Below are 18,939 nucleotides of genomic sequence, written 5' to 3'. Positions count from 1 at the left end.
CAAAATTAGTCCATTTAAAATTAAAACAATAGCTACATTATATGCAATGTATCATGGGCAGAATAATTATTTTGCACAAGACTTCTTTGTATTTGAGACTGTAATAATGCATCAAATTATGTGTATAAAAAGCAGCTTGCCCTGAATTATAACAGCAAAGGCATGGGAAGGGAAATGACCTGTGGATAATGTAAAAACAGAAGTAGTACTGAAGGAAATGAGGTGGTAAGTGAATAACACTGATCATTTTCTTTAACAGATTTCTGTATCATTTTTCTGCATGTGTGGCAAACAGCATTTTTGCTGCTTCAGCGAGATTTGTTCACTATTTCAATCGGACCTCAAGGCCGTCAGAGTTCACCGGGAAAGTTTTGATGGAGAAGCTGTGGGCAGATAAGCACAGCTTATATCAAAGCAAAAGCAATGACACAGCGGGACGACACAAACTCTACACTGCTGTTTGGCAGATAAGACGTGCCCACAAACACCATCGTTGCCATCTTTCTGCATACCATCACTCTCTCACTCCCACCTTTTAACTCAGAACAGTAGACACAAAGGGGCACTCTGGGGAGAAAAAAAAATCACTCACAGGCAGGTCTGCATAGAAGTAGTGCTTCCTGTCAAAAAGTGACTTTCTGTTTATGGTGCAGTTGAGAGCCAGTCCTGTCATCACTGCTGCCTCGACACATCGTCTGTTCAGGACCTGAGGTCAGACGGGGACATTAAGTGATAATCTGAAGAAGCTGTACAAAAAGAAAAGGGCATCTTTGCTTGTAAAAAGTGACATGTTCATGTGTGCAGTATGGATCTATATTTGATTTATCACATACTGGTAATGTTCCAGGCAAGGATGCATCAAAAAATGACACCAGGGAATTTGGCGGTGCTGAGAAGCGAACTGCTGCACCAGAGAACAACTTGGTGTTGGACTGAATTTGAGCATGGATCTCCAACCCGACCACACCAACCAGGTGACGAGATGAACTGAGACAGAAGAAACAAGAAAAGAACACAAAACCAAAGTAAAAAATATTAATAAATAAATTAAAAATAATGAGTGTTTGCAAAACCAAAACCAGAAATTGTAGCTCAGGATAAACAGTTGTACAATAACCATAAAAAAAAAACAACAACATTCAGTTTACACTGTCAGGAGCCTTTTAAGCTCAAGTCATCTCAGTCAAAGTTCAGGCATTGCTTTGTAATATTTTTGTGCACTAGAAACTGAAAAGAATATATTGGACCAGAGAGTGAGTGTTCACAAGACAGAATTTTCAGTATCCAAATCAAGTTTTAAAAACATTCTGTTGTGAAGGTGTCGTAGCACGGACCCACAACAGGGGGCGCAAATGAACGGACAATGAGTAAGCCAAAAGGTAACAATTTAATGTTGTGACAATACACAACGAAATGTGTCGTAATTCTCACAGTCAATAAACACCAGGTGACGTGTGGGCAGGCTCGAAGATAGAAGACGCCCGACGAGAGAGAAGCCGCGTCCCACACGGCCTCCACCACCAACGGTCTGAAGAACACCGGAGCCGCCAAGTCCCGAGTCCCCAGGTGGCCTCTGTCTTCGGCTGTCGACCCTGGTACTGCTGGCAGAAAACAGAAAGATGATGTATGAGTGTGAGTCCGCACACTCAGTAATTTACAGTCCAAACACAGTTGGGAGGGAGCACCTCCACCTCCAAATCACACACACTCGTGCAGCTCCTGGTCAACCACTTATCGGTTTTGGGGTGTGAGGCGAAGGCGTCGCAGTCACACCAAACGCCAAAAATCCCAGATAAGGAATACCAACAGGAAAAACAGCTGCAAAACAGATCAGATTATTATTCGCAATAATCACAGCAGAGAAGTGTACCTTGGTACTGGTAGTCGATTTCTCGGCGGGGAGGTGGAGTTGCAGTCCGGCTTTTATGGTAGTGATGATAACGAGTGACAGCTGGTGCAGAGGATGAGTGACAGCTGTCACTTCTTCTGGGTCTGGCGCCCTCTCGTGCTTGGAGCCCGCACTCCAAGCAGGGCGCCCTCTGGTGGTGGTGGGCCAGCAGTACCTCCTCTTCAGCGGCCCACACAACACATTCAAACTGATGCAACAACTCAATGTAGTGATTCAAGTAACATTTGTTTGCAAAAACAATCATACAATCTTATTTTGTTGCATACTTCATTAAAAGTGATTTTGTTTGCAAAAGGAAATCTCTACCATAAAGCATCTTAGTTGTGGGGCTCTGTGTGTGTGTGCATCCGCAGCACAAGCAGCGGTATTGGTGTAGTGAATTTTGTTTTGCATATTGGATGATTCTTTATTTATCTGATCTCTGTTACCATTAGAATGACCTAAGCAGTGGGTCACCCCTCTGAGTCTGGTCTGCTTGAGGTTTCTCCCTCAAAAAAAGGATAGAGGGAGTTTTTCCTTTCCACTGTTGCCTATGTGCTTGCTCAGTGGGAGGAGTTCGTAAGGTTAGACATTACCTATTTGAAGCCTCTTAGGGCAACTTTGTTTTACCTGTGTAATAACCTGTTAATGTGTCTGCCACATGCTGGATGGTTAGTGGATGCCGGATGGATTAGATATATACATTGAGAATTATGGAAAATTATTAATAAATGTGGTTAAATTTATGTCTAGTTTGTCTGCCACCAGATGAACAATGTGCAGAGCTGGTAACTCAGTTGGCTAGAAGTCAGGCTATCAATATACAGACCTGGGTTTGACTTGTTCATGCTACCCATTTCCTTGGAAAAGACACTTCATCTGCATTTACACAGTGTACCCTGCTGTAAATGAGTGTCAGCCTTGGCTGGGGTCACAAGGCTGCCCCTCCCAAAAACCAGAGCAGGCGCTGTGCATAGGGCCTCATGATGTCACAAAGGCCTCTTTTTAGGTGCTTATGGAGCACAATTATTCATGCCATACTGTCACCAGTGAGGCCCCCTTGGAAGCCAACGCTTGCAATACCTGCACTACCTGCAGCCAATCTGCTCTCTGTACACCTGATCTTGTCACATCTCAGAAGCTAAGCAGAGAGCATCATCATTAGTGCTTGGCTGGGAGACTGCTTAAGAAGACGAGGAGCTGTGTGCATTTCTCCACGTAGAACTGAAGTTGTGTCAAGAAGGGTATCCGGTGTAAAACTTTCAAATCAAAATCAAATCAATTTTATTTATATAGCGTCAAATCACAACAAACAGTTGCCCCAAGGCGCTTTATATTGTAAGGCAAAGCCATACAATAATTACGGAAAAACCCCAACGGTCAAAACGACCCCCTGTGAGCAAGCACTTGGCAACAGTGGGAAGGAAAAACTCCCTTTTAACAGGAAGAAACCTCCAGCAGAACCAGGCTCAGGGAGGGGCAGTCTTCTGCTGGGACTGGTTGGGGCTGAGGGAGAGAACCAGGAAAAAGACATGCTGTGGAGGGGAGCAGAGATCAATCACTAATGATTAAATGCAGAGTGGTGCATACAGAGCAAAAAGAGAAAGAAACACTCAGTGCATCATGGGAACCCCTCAGCAGTCTAAGTCTATAGCAGCATAACTAAGGGATGGTTCAGGGTCACCTGATCCAGCCCTAACTATAAGCTTTAGCAAAAAGGAAAGTTTTAAGCCTAATCTTAAAAGTAGAGAGGGTGTCTGTCTCCCTGATCCGAATTGGGAGCTGGTTCCAGAGGAGAGGAGCCTGAAAGCTGAAGGCTCTGCCTCCCATTCTACTCTTACAAACCCTAGGAACTACAAGTAAGCCTGCAGTCTGAGAGCGAAGCGCTCTATTGGGGTGATATGGTACTATGAGGTCCATAAGATAAGATGGGACCTGATTATTCAAAACCTTATAAGTAAGAAGAAGAATTTTAAATTCTATTCTAGAATTAACAGGAAGCCAATGAAGAGAGGCCAATATGGGTGAGATATGCTCTCTCCTTCTAGTCCCTGTCAGTACTCTAGCTGCAGCATTTTGAATTAACTGAACTTTCACTGCAGATCTGTGCTGGACCCCACTGTGGCGACCACGTACAAAAACAGAGGCAGTCGTAAGACAAATCAACAAATGATGCAATGCCTGGAACACACTGCAAATGGCACAGCTATGGCATGTTGGATACACACACTTACACACGTGCGCATGTGTGCATTTACACGGGGAAGCGACGTACGACAAGCTGCATTTGTGGTGACAAGCTGCATTTGTGGCACCCACCTACATGTGAGTGTCAGCTTCAAAGATAGCAAACCATGACAACAAACATGATGCCCACTATGTGAGAAAATATGGGTTGAAATATATAACAAAACTGGAAAGTACAATTTAAAGAACAGACAAAACATGTAGACTGGGATGACTTTTCATATGTGTTGACTGTTTAAAAAAAACATCTGTTAGAAGAATGGAGTTATCTGTGAAGCCAGTTAGTCAGGAAAATGCCTTGTTTTGGCTTCAGCTTCTCAAATATAATGTGTTTATGTCATTGTGAATTTAACATTTTTAGTCTTTGGACTACTGGTCAGACAGAACAACACATTTAATATATCCTGATGTTCTGGAAACAGAGTTTTATGTTTTTATGACATTTTACACACTAAATAATACATTAATTAGAAAGCCACAATCATCAGATTAATCAATAATGCAAAGAACAGTGAGCTGGAGTCCTAGTTTGGAGTGATTTTGGACAAAGCTGAGTGTAGATGCAAAGTAACCATAGCAACAACAGGTCACGCATTAAACCATCCTCAATATTTTTAAAATGCACATACATTTTAAAGCATTCTTTTGTCTGTACCCTGTTACATTAAAACTCTGAACTCTGTGGACGAAGCATATTTTCGTTGTATTCAAAAATAATGAGTAAAGTCGGTATCCATTATTTTAGATTAAAATCAGTAACTAAAAGTGGGATATTTCCAACTCAGCAGCATTTCCTACCTTTTTTCCCTGACTTGTGGCTGTCTGCTGCAGGGGGACGCTGACGTACTTATTCTTCTGATAACACACAAAGTATTTGGACACAATATTAGCATCTGTTTGGGAATTTTACACAGCAGAACACTCGCTCTCACAGAGGACGCTGCCATGTTGAACACAGCGTTTCCTTCCTGGGAACTTTAAAAACTACAAACCCCAGCCTGCAGAGAAGCTTCGTTTCCGGTAAGCACTATGTCACTTCCGCGTTGTGACAACTGGCGGGATTTCTTCGCACGGGTAGGTGCTGGCTCTCAGTTTACGTTGTTTTTCTGCAGCACAGCGCTTACAAATTACCCAAAAGATGATGGCCACGAACGGAAAAGAAACTTGTGGAGTAAACGGTGACGTGTCGTCGGTCAGTTTGAACGGCAGCAGCGGCGACACATTAGCTAACAAGAAGTCCCAGTTGGCGGCAAATGGAACGGCGGAGAGGTTCACCTTCAGCCGCGAACCCACCGTGGAGGATATCCGGCGAATGCAAGCGGAGTTCACGGACGAGCGGGACTGGAACCAATTCCACAAGCCACGCAACCTGCTGCTGGCGCTGGTCGGGGAGGTGGGCGAGGTGGCGGAGCTGTTCCAGTGGAGAGGGGAGGTGGCGGAGGGCCTGCCAGACTGGACGGAGGGCGAGCGGGAGCAGCTCGCGCATGAGCTGAGTGACGTTTTGATCTACCTCGTGGAACTGGCCGAGAAGTGTCGCGTGGACCTTCCACAAGCCGTGCTGCGCAAAATGGCCCTGAACCGTTTGAAGTACCCCGTCAGCAAGGTGCACGGATCGGCCAAAAAGTACACCGAGTACAAGGACTGAGAGTTTTATACGCTACTTTGGAGACTGAACTTACTGTGTTGCCCCCTACCGGCGAACTCAGAATGCCCCGGTGTTTGCCCCTGCTGGCTGCTGCTGTGTGACTTTTAAGTTGCTGCTTTTCTTCTTTTTTTTTTTTTTTTTTTTAGTTGAAACGTTTTTTTAAATCCTGTTTCTGGTATTGGAAGCATTTACTGTGCAGAATCTTGTTGGGTCTTTCTCTTTATTGGTTTCAGTCTCAGAAGTGGACATTTGGGAAGAGGCAAAAAGATTTTTTCTTTTTGTTGTATTTGTCCTTATTTCTCATTGGGGTTGGATTACTAATTCTTATTGTTTGTACACAACACTGTCCTTTAGTAAAAGGTGTTGTAATTCTACCCTTTGTGTTTCTTGCTTGTCATTTGGAAAGGTGCTGCAGGTTCAACTTCGTCTTCCTACCTTAGCATTAGAGAGTCAAAATGTAAACGATAAAAGTTACTGAATAATATTGCTGAAACATCTGCAGCATCTCTGTTGTTCCAGGGCCATCGTTGCAACAGATCAGTGTCATCACAGCATGTAACATTAGATTTCACTGGTCCTTTTGCAAATGCACTCAAAAGCAGATGTCGCATTGCTTAAAGTATTTTAATGCTTATATGTGTGATACGGCAGTGCCAGATACACATACACAAAACACAGTGTGTCTCCACAAATCTGTTTTTCTTCAAGTTGTGATGCTGCAACAACATAAGGTGATTGGTCAGTTGCAGTGATGGACCTGGAACACTAATAAAATTGCTTGCGCAGTGCACACCTCATTCTGTTTCATGGTACAGTTTGAATCACTTGAGATTGGAACTGGAACAATAAACAGTAAAAGTAAGTTCCTTCAGCTGCTCCCTTATTTGCACTCAGGGTTCAAAATCAGAAGTGAATCGGCATGTTGAATTGGCACAGGTTTTACGCCGGATACCCTACATAGAGAAATGGGGGGGGGGGGGGGGGGGTTTGAAGCGGGAACCTTCCGCACTAAAACCAAGTGCACTAACCACTTGGTCAACACTGGAACAAAAAAAACATTAAATTAATTGCCAACTATTTTGGTCATTCATTAATTTTCTATACCAGCTTATTTGAGTTCAGCGTCATGGTGAGACGGGTTTGAGCCTGTCCCAGCAGTCATAGGGTGAGAGGCAGGTGCACATATAAACAGACAAATGCATTCACACTTATGGACAATTTACATTCACCACTTCACTTAACCAACCCTCGTGTCTCTGGAAGTGGGAGAAAGCCGGAGGGAACCCACGGGGATAACGTGCAAACTTCACACACAAAGGACCAGATTGGAAACAACCCAGCACCTTCTTGGTGTGAGGCAACTGTATTTTGGTAATTGATTAATTATTTTGAGTCTCTTTAAATGTCCAAAATTCTCTTGATTTCAGCTTGAATGTGAATATTTTCTGGTTTTGTAACTAGTTTATTTCATCCTCTGACAGTAAACTGATTATCTATCAAAACATTTGAGGATGTCATATTGCACTTTGAGAAACACTTTTTCACCATTTTCTAATCTATTGACCAAATAACTCATAGATTAATCCTGAAAATAATGGACACATTAATAATACGGAAAATAATTTAGTTGCAGCATCCCCATGAAATATAAAATGTCCCTGGAAATCATGTGGAGAAAGTTGTTTAAAAAAAAAAATTAATCTGGATAAAAGTGATTCAAAAGAAAAAAAAGGGGTTCTCTAATTAGATCATCTAGTCTCGGTTCTGATCCAGATCAAACCCTTGGTTTGTGTTCAAAATGTTTAGGTAGGATTGGGATGCATTTGATCCAGAAACCTCTCCCCAAAAACTGGATTATTCTGATGCCAGGAGAGAAGTGGATGCAGTGTGGATTTCAGGAGCAAAATAAAAATAAACGGGTAAAGTAGTACATTTTGTAATGTATCATGCAGTGTGTACATACTCGTATACATTAATTTTAAATTTGCTTGTGATTTGTTCAACTATTACAGTGCTAAACTGGATAAAGCAGACAGTCTACCCATTAAACCTGTCGGAAAGGAAAAAAATCATTTTAAATTCTTCCAAATAATGTTCAGTATCAAATAAATTACTTAAATTTAGCTCATTTCTCAGGAATAACTGCAGTGAAACGGTCTAAAGTAATTTGGAACAGTTACAGTGAGGAAAATAAGTATTTGAACACCCTGCGATTTTGCAAGTTCTCCCACTTAGAAATCATGGAGGGGTCTGAAATTTTCATCTTAGGTGCATGTCCACTGTGAGAGACATAATCTCCCCCCCCCCCCCCCCCCCCAAAAAAAAAACAAATCTGGAAATCACAATGTATGATTTTTTTTTTTTTTTTTATAATTATTTGCATGTTACTGCTGCAAATAAGTATTTCAACACCTGCCAATCAGCAGAAATGCTGGCCCTCAAATACCTGTTCGTCCGCCTCTAAAAAGTCCACCTCCACTCCACTTATTCCAAATTAGAAGCACCTATTTGAGGTCGTTAGCTGCATAAAGACACCTGTCCAGCCCACACAATCAGTAAGACTCCAACTACTAACATGGCTAAGACCAAAGAGCTGTCCAAAGACACCAGAGACAAAATTGTAAACAAGGCTGGAAAGGGCTACGGGGCAATTGCCAAGCAGCTTGGTGAAAAAAGATCAACTGTTGGAGCAGTTATTAGAAAATGGAAGAAGCCAAACATGACTGTCAGTCACCCTCGGACTGGGGCTCCATGCAAGAGCCCACCTCGTGGCGTATCAATGATCCTAAGAAAGGTGAGGAATCAGCCCAGAACTGCACGGGAGGAGCTGGTCAATGACCTGAAGAGAGCTGGCACCACTGTTTCCAAGGTTACTGTGGGTAATACACTAAGACGTCATGGGTTAAAATCATGCATGGCACGGAAGGTTCCCCTGCTTAAATCAGCACACGTCTTAAGTTTGCCTATGACCATTTGGATGATCCAGAGGAGTAATGGGAGAAAGTTATGTGGTCAGATGAGACCAAAATAGAACTTTTTGGTCTTAATTCCACTCGCCGTGTTTGGAGGAAGAAGAATGCTGAGTACCATCCCAAAAACACTGTCCCTACTGTGAAGCATGGGGGTGGAAGCATCATGCTTTGGGGGTGTTTTTCTGCACATGGGACAGGACGACTGCACTGTATTAAGGAGAGGATGACCGGGGCCATGTATTGCGAGATTTTGGGGAACAACCTCCTTCCCTCAGTTAGAGCATTGAAGATGGGTCATGGATGGGTCTTCCAACATGACAATGAACCGAAACACACAGCCAGGATAACCAAGGAAGTGGCTCTGTAAGAAGCATATCAAGGTTCTGGAGTGGCATAGCCAGTCTCCAGACCTAAACCCAACAGAAAATCTTTGGAGGGAGCTCAAACTCCGTGTTTCTCAGCGGCAGCCCAGTAACCTGGCTGATCTAGAGAAGATCTGTGTGGAGGAATGGGCCAAAATCCCTGCTGCAGTGTGTGCAAACCTGGTGAAAATCTACAGGAAACATTTGACTTCTGTAATTGCAAACAAAGGCTACTGTACCAAATATTAGCATTGATTTTCACAGGTGTTGAAATACTTATTTGCATCAGTAACATACAAATAAATCATACATTTTGATTTCCGGATTTTTTTTTTTTTTTAGATTATGTCTCTCACAGTGGACATGCACCTAAGATGAAAATTTCAGACCCCTCCATGATTTCTAAGTGGGAGTACTTGCAAAATCTCAGGGTGTTCAAATACTTATTTTCCTCACTGTACATCCCTTTATTGCACCTGTCATTCTGAGGCGTAGCAAGAGAGTTTTCTGGGTCCTCAGCAGGCTCAGGTGCATCATAAACATCATCACCGAGAGGGACGACGTGTCTGGTGGCAATATTGTGAAGCACAGTACCGGCAAGTGTTATGCTTCCCACTCCCTGTGGCTCAGAGGAAATGACAAGTCATATTTTCTGTCTTTTCAAAAAAAAAAAAAAAAAAAAATTAAAGTAACCCCACACTGTTCTACCTGTTATTCTTCATAAAGCTTATATGGTCTTTAGTCCCATTTAGTGCACATTTTTTTTCAGATTTAGTAATCTGGAAAAGTATCTGACTCAAAGTAATTCAATGTTGCTTTGAAAAACTGGTATAAAAGTCTGAAATATGATCTTGGGTAGCAAAAGAAAAAAAAGAAAAAATGGGATTCCCAAACTTCTCACTCCTAAAGTCACATGCAGCAGCTACATGTGGAAAAATGCAGGGCGGGTGATCTACAGGAGCAGCGTTGGTGCCCCATGGAATACAGAGTAGCTTAAAACTTGGCTTTACTGCGTTTTTTTCCAAGCAGAAACATAACCTTTAAGGCTTTTAAGCAGCTGGACTGATGTTTGATGGAGAAGAAAACTGCAACTGCCTGATACTAATCCTGACACAAGTCCATGGAGACCTTGAATGGTGGCCTTGAATGTGTGTGTGTGTGTGTGTGTGTGAGAGAGAGAGAGAGAAAACTAGGTCAGATAAATCCAGTGACTTAATCTTATCACTTCTAACAACTTCTTGCATTTTTTATAAATTTAAAACGATCATTTTTAGGTAATTTTAAACTTTATTACAAAATTGAAAAGCAAAGACATTTTCACGTATTTATTTTTAATGACCTTTCTTGGCCCATCTTCAGTGGCTCACATTTTGGGAATCATAGTTTTTTCCAAAGAGGTCAGCAAATATACATTTTAAATACAAGTTACAGTATTTATTTCTTCCTGCAAGGGGACTAATTACCAGTATCTGACTTGTTTTATTTATGTCTTTGACAGCTTTACTGTTTGCCACTTTAAAATGTCTTTTGTGCCTCGATTGTGGGCTGAATTATAATAATAATAATTTATTCATTTATATGGCGCCAAATCACGAGTAATCGCCTCAAGGCGCTTCGCAAACATTTAAAAGCAGAATAAAATGAAATAAGATTAAAACACAATTAAAAAAAATTTAACCATAAAAAGGTAAAAGAAGTAAAATAAATAAAACTAATAAAAAAAGACACACAATCATATAAAATACTAATGATAAAACAGGGAGAACAGATGTGTCGTCAGCCTGGCTTTAAAAGTCTCCACAGAGTCCGACTGTCATATCAGGGCAGGCAGATCATTCGACAGAGCTTGGGCGCGGTGATAAAAAGCTCTGTAACCCACTGACCTTTTCTTCACCCTCTGGACACACAATAGTCCTGCACCCTGTGAACGCAGAGCCCTTGCCGGTACATAGGACTCAACCAGTCCGTGAACAATTTTATAGGCCAATAGTAACACCTTAAAATCCGATCTCAAGGAGATCGGAAGCCAGTGAAGGGATTCCAGAACCGTCGTAATATGATCAAACCTTTTGCTTCGTGTCAGAAGTCTGGCAGCAGCATTTTGAACCAGTTGAAGACCCCTGATGCTGGACTGTGGTAAACCAGAAAACAAAGCATTATAATAGTCCCATCTAGAAGAAACAAAAGCATGAATCAGTGTCTCAGCATCAGCCATAGACAGGATGGGATGAATCTTTGCTATATTTCTTAGATGAAAGAAAGCAGTCCTCGTAATGTCCCTAATGTGGAGGTCAAAGGACAACGTAGGATCAAAAATTACCCCAAGGTTCCTCACTTTGTCAGTATGATGTATAACACATGAACCTAGGCTAAGCGCTAGCTGATCAAATTGATGCCGATGTCATGCTGGACCAAGAACCATCATTTCAGTCTTAGAGTTCAAAAGTAGAAAATTGCTAGACATCCAACTTCTCACTGCTGCGAGACAGTCCTGTAAAGATTTTATGTGGACAGGATTTCCAGCAGCTATCGGCATATACAACTGAGTGTCATCAGCATAGCAATGGAAAGCAACCCCAAAACGCCGCAAAATGTTCCCAAGGGGTGCCATATACAGGGAAAAAAGCAGGGGACCCAGAACGGATCCCTGCGGAACCCCGAACTTCATGCCCCTAAAATCAGAGGTAGTGTCGTTGCACAAAACACAGTGGGAACGACCAGACAGATAAGACGTCAACCACGCAAGAGCAGTTCCAGTAATCCCAAAACAGTTTTCTAGCCTATCAAGTAGAATATGATGATCAACTGTGTCAAACGCAGCACTGAGATCCAGCAACACCAATACTGTAGTAGTATCCGAGTCCATTGCTTGCAGAAGATCATTAACTACTTTAATAAGTGCTGTTTCTGTGGAGTGATGTCTTCTGAAAGCAGACTGCAGTGGCTCAAAAAGGTCATTCTCAGTAAGACAGTCCACAAGCTGCCATGAAACCACCTTTTCCAGAATTTTAGAGCAGAATGATAGATTTGATATCGGCCTATAATTTTTCAATACACCAGGATCAAGATTAGATTTCTTGAGTAGTGGTTTAACCACTGCAGATTTAAAACAATTTGGAACAGATCCAGAGTTTAGAGAAAGGTTAACAATTTCCAGCACAGTCGGCCCAAGAATGGGCCAAAGATCCTTAAACAATTTTGTTGGTATAGGATCAAATAAACAAGTTGTGCTTTTAGTAGACATCACAAGTTTCGTCAGCACACCTAGTGAGATACTATTAAATTCTGTGAATCTAGGTAGCACCTCAGTGGTAGTCCCCAGCTCAGTAGCTGGATACAATGACTGGACCAAAGTATGCTGAGATGTGCTCAACCTAATATCTTCTATTTTCTTTTCAAAATAGTCCAGAAAGTCCTGTGCTGAAAAAGGAGAACGACCAACAGGTGGCTGTCCATGAATAAGAAATGCCACCGTATCAAACATGAACTTTGAGTTATGCTTGTTTTTGTTTATCAATTCAGAGTAATAGGTCTGCTTCGTGGCCAATAAAGCATGCTTATAATCTAAAATAGCTTCACGCCACGCAAGGTGGAACACCTCTAGTTTGGAACTATGCCATTTCTGTTCCAACCCTCTAGCCTTCTGCCTAAGGTCACACAAATGACTGTTGAACCAAGGTGTCTGTGCCTTGGGAAGGCATGGCCTTAATAGAGGAGGCGCAATCTTATCAAGTGTGGTTTTTAGCACTAAATTCAGGCTATCTGCAAGACTGTCTACCGACTGAAAATTCATCAAGCTTGAAGTTAAGATTTCTGGTAGTCTCACTTCGAGTTCACTCAAAGTTGAAGGTTTAATACGTTGCCGCAATGATAGGCAAGGAATTACACTGATCTTGGTGTGGGGAAACTCCTTTAAACCCTTTATCCCTATTTACATATGTAGACCAGAAGTAAGACCGAAAACCTTCTGTACAGTACACGGTGCATAAGAAAACTCTCAGTGTAAGTAGGGTTAACACTGTAAGTTTATCAGCATGAGAACACAGTGTTAATAAAACTTGCACATTACCTGCAGGGAATCTATTTCTGTGCTCATTTTAAAACTTTTTCTCCCCTCTGATTTGTTTAGCAAAAAAAATAAATAAATAAATAAAACCATTCCTGGAAGTCAAATTTTGGGAAATAACTGCATAGATCTGAAAAGCCACACAGGTTTTACAACCCCTGGCAAAAATTATGGAATCACCGGCCTCAGAGGATGTTCATTCAGTTGTTTAATTTTGTAGAAAAAAAGCAGATCATAGACATGACACAAAACTAAAGTAATTTCAAATGGCAACTTTCTGGCTTTAAGAAACACCATAAGAAATCAAGAAAAAAAGATTGTGGCAGTCAGTAACGGTTACTTTTTTAGACCAAGCAGAGGAAAAAAAATATGGAATCACTCAATTCTGAGGAAAAAATTATGGAATCACCCTGTAAATTTTCATCCCCCAAATTAACACCTGCATCAAATCAGATCTGCTCATTGACATTGACCCTATGTGTCTTTTTGCAAGGAATGTTTTTGCAGTTTTTGCTCTATGACAAGATGCATTATCATCTTGAAAAATGATTTCATCATCCCCAAACATCCTTTCAATTGTCCAAAATATCAACATAAACTTGTGCATTTATTGATGATGTAATGACAGCCATCTCCCCAGTGCCTTTACCTGACATGCAGCCCCATATCATCAATGACTGTGGAAATTTACATGTTCTCTTCAGACAGTCATCTTTATAAATCTCATTGGAAAGGCACCAAACAAAAGTTCCAGCATCATCACCTTGCCCAATGCAGATTCGAGATTCATCGCTGAATATGACTTTCATCCAGTCATCCACAGTCCACAACTGCTTTTCCTTAGCCCATTGTAACCTTGTTTTTTTCTGTTTAGGTGTTAATGATGCCTTTTGTTTAGCTTTTCTGTATGTAAATCCCATTTCCTTTAGGCGGTTTCTTACAGTTCGGTCACAGACGTTGACTCCAGTCTCCTCCCATTCGTTCCTCATTTGTTTTGTTGTAAATTTTTCAATTTTTGAGACATATTGCTTTAAGTTTTCTGTCTTGACGCTTTGATGTCTTCCTTGGTCTACCAGTATGTTTGCCTTTAACAACCTTCCCATGTTGTTTGCATTTGGTCCAGAGTTTAGACACAGCTGACTGTGAACAACCAACATCTTTTGCAACATTGCGTAATGATTTACTCTCTTTTAAGAGTTTGATAATCCTCTCCTTTGTTTCAATTGACATCTCTCGTGTTGGAGCCATGATTCATGTCAGTCCACTTGGTGCAACAGCTCTCCAAGGTGTGTTCACTCCTTTTTAGATGCAGACTAACGAGCAGATCTGATATGATGCAGGTGTTAATTTGGGGGATGAAAATTTACAGGGTGATTCCATAATTTTTTCCTCAGAATTGAGTGATTCCATATTTTTTTCCTCTGCTTGGTCTAAAAAAGTAACCGTTACTGACTGCCACAATCTTTTTTTCTTGATTTCTTATAGTGTTTCTTAAAGCCAGAAAGTTGCCATTTGAAATTACTTTAGTTTTGTGTCATGTCTGTGATCTGCTTTTTTTCTACAAAATTAAACACCTGAATGAACATCCTCTGAGGCCGGTGATTCCATAATTTTTGCCAGGGGTTGTACATTTCATTTTGTGAAGAATGTATTTACTAAAAGCGATGATTATGTGTGATTGTGCAAATGTTGTCTCAGCCGTATGTCTTAGGGTTTATTTGGAAGCATGAGTCATCTTCATGCTGCAACTGTGCATCACAGAAATGTAGATCTTTGTGTAGAAGAGAAAGGGCTCTTGCTTTTTCAGTGATGGAAAAACCTGCATCACATTTTGCAATGTTTCATGCACATGTGAGCGATAAAGTCATTTGTTTTGTTTTTTTTGTAGTTAGTGCCAAATTGTAATGTGTAGTACGTCACTGCAGAGCAGTGTGCACTGATGCGAGTGTGAGCCTTTGAAGGATGTGTGTAAATATTCACAAGTAGCGAGCTACAGTTACTGCAGTCTCTGGAGAATTATGAGTAACGTTTTTCAGCCGGTGTCACCTTTCTTACAGTTTTCTGCGGCTCTGTTTCACAGAGAACACACAGCTTCTGCCAAATGTTGTCCTGAAGAAGATTTGTGAAATTGGTTTACTGCAGCTGTTTGCAGACTAAAATGAGATGCATCATATTTGTATATGACTTAGCATTGAACTGTTACTTATATTTTATGTACAGTCCAGGTCAAAATTATTGGCATGTGACTGTAGTTAAACAAGCACTTAAACCAATTTAATATTCACCAATTTATTAGAATACAAATATTTTAAAAACATGTCTAAATTTATTGAACAACATCAATCAAGCAAACTTATTTAATGGAGTGAAATTAAAATTACAGACGTTAAAATTATTGGTACTCTTAATTTATATCAGTTTACACTGAATATGTCTGGGAGTCAGTTTACAACAATCATTAAGAAATACAAACAGTGTGGTATGATTTTTTTTTTTTTTTTGTGGACCATGCAGTTTTTCGCCACCACCTAGGATGACAAAACTACACTTACATTCCAGTCTTGGTATGTTGTAGCCTACACAAAATGTATTACAGCCTTCCCAGAGAGTCAGCCAGGACCAGGTATGCATCAGAGGACCACGCATGGGTCAAATTGGGAAAAAAAAAATGCTACATTAATGTTGAAAAGTACAACACACTATTCATCTATAAGGATTTCAAGAAGGTATAGTTTTAAGTATCTATTACCAAAAGGTACAGAATTACAGGATAAAAACCTCAAAAATTGTGACAAATGTTGATTTCAGCTTGTATAGGGGTCAACAATTACAGTTGATCCAATTTTGGGGAAAATAGTGATGCAAATTATTTGTTGATTTAATATGATTTAAAAAAGGAATTGTTTGTATCATCAGATTTCAATCAAGGTAATGTCGGTCAAATAATGTTAGCGATTAATGGAAGTTGAGTTTGCCTGTCGCTTCGGACATCAATTATTCAAAACAGTCACAACAAATAATTTGTATCACCTTTTACCCATATTGGACCAACAATGATTGTTGACATCTGTACAAACTGTGGTTGCTCTTTGTTATAATTTCTGCTGTTTTTACCCCATAAATCAATATTAGCTCATAGATGGTACAAATTATACCTTTTTGTAATCGTTATGATCAGACAAACCATATGGTATCTTTCTCAACATGAATGGAGCATTTTTCTATTTCAACCCCTGTGTGATCCTTAATTGATGTGTACTTATTTACAGCTGCCAGTTTGGGAAAGTCATCATGCATTTCTGTGTCAGCCATAGTATAGCAAGACTGGATTGGCCGTCTTTGTACCCCCGTCAACTGGAGTCATTTAGGTACCAATCCCAGCCAGGACCCAAAGAGGCCACGTTCTGCACAGAAGGCCAGTGCTCTAAACACCGAACTGCTACTCTGGAGTAGAAATAAACTGGGCATGACGTGGTGTGATTCTTAAATTTGGAAGTGATCTGCTCGTTCCAGCCTGTCGATGGCCGCTCGGGGTGCGGTGAGCCCTCCACCGCTGTGGGCCATTTTTAATCCAGTTTTAATGGTCCTTAATCTGTGTGATACCGATAGAATCTTCACCGAAAGCCATCTGAATCTTCCAAATGGTTTCCATCTGGCTGTCTGGCAGAGTTTCTGAAAAAAATTTTCATGGAACAAAGCGGCAGTCGCTCCACCATTCCTAAACAATAAAAATCCGACGAGGGGGTGGACCAGTGCTCACTCAAAGCCTGCCCACAGGCAGGCGCAACCGACAGGCGTGAAAAAACTCACGCATGCGCAAGAAGGTTCAAGCTTGTCTGATGCAAGCGCACATGATTCAAATCCATATAGTTTTTGAAAAAAATAAAAAGGTCGGATACTTTTCTAACAGACCTCGTATATATATATATATATATATATATATATATATATAGCTTAATTATCGTTTCCTTGTAAAGCCAAAGCCAAGAAACTTTGAATATGTTACTGTGTGCGTTCTCACTGTTGAGGAGGTGTGTTAACTGGAGGAAACAGACGGCACTGTTGGTAGTCATACTGTTGCAAATGAGCATCTAATCTGATATTAATCTTTAGTATCAGCGTATGTTTTTTTTTTGACAACCTTAGTAGGCAGCATTAGTTGTGGTAAATGATTGCGCATTATGCAAAATAACCCACATGGACTTGATTGGATCCAAGCTGTGAACACCAGGCAGAAAGGTGAGAGGAAAGAAAGGCTTGCCAAAGCCTTTTCTGGATTTGAAAAACCCACAAGCGGAATCTTCACTTCAACATGGATTACAGCATGTTGAGTTACACACTAGGTTATCTTTACAGGCCGTGTAATAATTTTCCTTTTTCCAAATCTTCCTTCACATTCCCAGAGGCTGCTGTGATGAGGACACTGTCACAAATCCTTATGATTCCTGAACGCTAGAATGTAACGGTAGATTCCATCCACGGCTGATAACTGTGCTCACACACTGTCTGCTTGGTGATGGCAGAAACCTTTTCAACCCGGAGTGGCCAAATGGCTCGGAAACGCTGCAAATGCTTCAAAGTTTGCGCAGAGGACGAACCACCTTGCAATTGTCTTGGTAGATTATACGTTTGCAGACTTTTGCAGTGTTTCAATTGAAACAACAAAGATGACACAGAAACACAGGGTGCAGCTTTAAATGATTTTGGGGCACATTTTCTGCAGGGGTGGAGTCATGGACAAAGCCACCTGACTGGGTCTGCTATATTGTCCCCAGTTGAAGTGTATTGCAAACCCTGTAATTCTGACCAAATAACAAACAAAAGTCACCATTATACTGCAAAGCCCAAGAACCACAGTGAACATTATACTTAAACGACTGAACTTAGTTGAGCTAAATTAAAGCTACAGTGTGTAGAATTTAGTGCCATCTAGCTGTCAGGTTGGAGGATGCATTATAACATCACCGTTCACAATTTTGCTCCCTTGGCCACAGGAATTCATGTTCCCTTACCTCCTCATGTGACAAGTAGTATATGACAGTATGAGCTTCCATTTTACAAAAATGTGGGTTCTCAAACTTGTTAGCCTGCACTAGCAAGTAGTAGATGATGTATAGTGAAGCAACCACTGATTCCTCTTCTTTTTTTTCCCTTGAGTCTTCTGGCAAAATATGAAAGACAGAGTAAGCATGCCAATTATGCAGTTTCATTGAAGTTTTCAAAAGTTTTTGAGGTGTGAATCAATTTTTGAAGCAGCTATTTATGTATTATTTCCTTTTTGGACCTTCATATCACCTCCCAAAGTAACGAGTCCCTATTTTTGACAATGTTATTGTGTTTTTATATCAAAACGGTGAATTATTTTATAAAGCAAGCAATTTCTTTGTTGTTTCAAGAAAACTGTGTTTCAATGAAATATCAAATAAATAAATAAATATAAAATGTCAATAAATAAATATGAAATATCACATGTTTAGGCGTTATATAAAACAAATAATGAATGTTGAAAGCCTCGTTGAATGGAACATTTCATCTTTCACCTCATGAACTATTCGTACCATTGCACTCATAAACATTCATTATTTGTATGTTATGCACATGCACTGAAAGGACACTACACGAATAAGCATTCTATTCAGGATATGTTACATCCTGTCCGTTTGTAAGAGGAGAACTCGTATTATTAGCAACCAATGATAAAGTACTCAAACATAGAAACTGTACAGTATAAATGAGAATAAATTATTCAGTTCAGCTGC

At 40.6% G+C, this 18,939-nt stretch overlaps 2 protein-coding genes across 2 annotated transcripts in view; one reads left to right on the top strand and one right to left on the bottom strand.

The window, feature by feature from the left end:
• gatb (glutamyl-tRNA(Gln) amidotransferase, subunit B) overlaps window positions 1–5,171 on the bottom strand; it is a 47,582-nt gene extending 42,411 nt beyond the window's left edge. The window contains exons 1-3 of the mRNA XM_034188362.1: window positions 4,934–5,171; window positions 834–987; window positions 593–706 (exon numbers count right to left, since the gene is read on the bottom strand). Of these exons, the coding sequence (XP_034044253.1) occupies window positions 593–706; window positions 834–987; window positions 4,934–5,082 (417 nt within the window). The 5' untranslated portion in view covers window positions 5,083–5,171. The remainder of the gene's footprint in view (window positions 1–592; window positions 707–833; window positions 988–4,933) is intronic.
• An 8-nt stretch (window positions 5,172–5,179) lies between these two features.
• Window positions 5,180–6,154, top strand: dctpp1 (dCTP pyrophosphatase 1). Its single transcript, XM_034188363.1, has one exon. The coding sequence runs from the start codon at window positions 5,274–5,276 to the stop codon at window positions 5,778–5,780; it is 507 nt and encodes a 168-aa protein (XP_034044254.1). The 5' UTR covers window positions 5,180–5,273; the 3' UTR covers window positions 5,781–6,154.
• The last annotated feature ends 12,785 nt before the right edge of the window (window positions 6,155–18,939 follow it).

Source organism: Thalassophryne amazonica, chromosome 15 (genome assembly GCF_902500255.1).
Source record: "Thalassophryne amazonica chromosome 15, fThaAma1.1, whole genome shotgun sequence".
Classification (NCBI taxonomy): domain Eukaryota; kingdom Metazoa; phylum Chordata; class Actinopteri; order Batrachoidiformes; family Batrachoididae; genus Thalassophryne; species Thalassophryne amazonica.
Note: the sequence above shows the minus strand (reverse complement) of the source record. Positions and strands in the feature narration are given on the sequence as shown.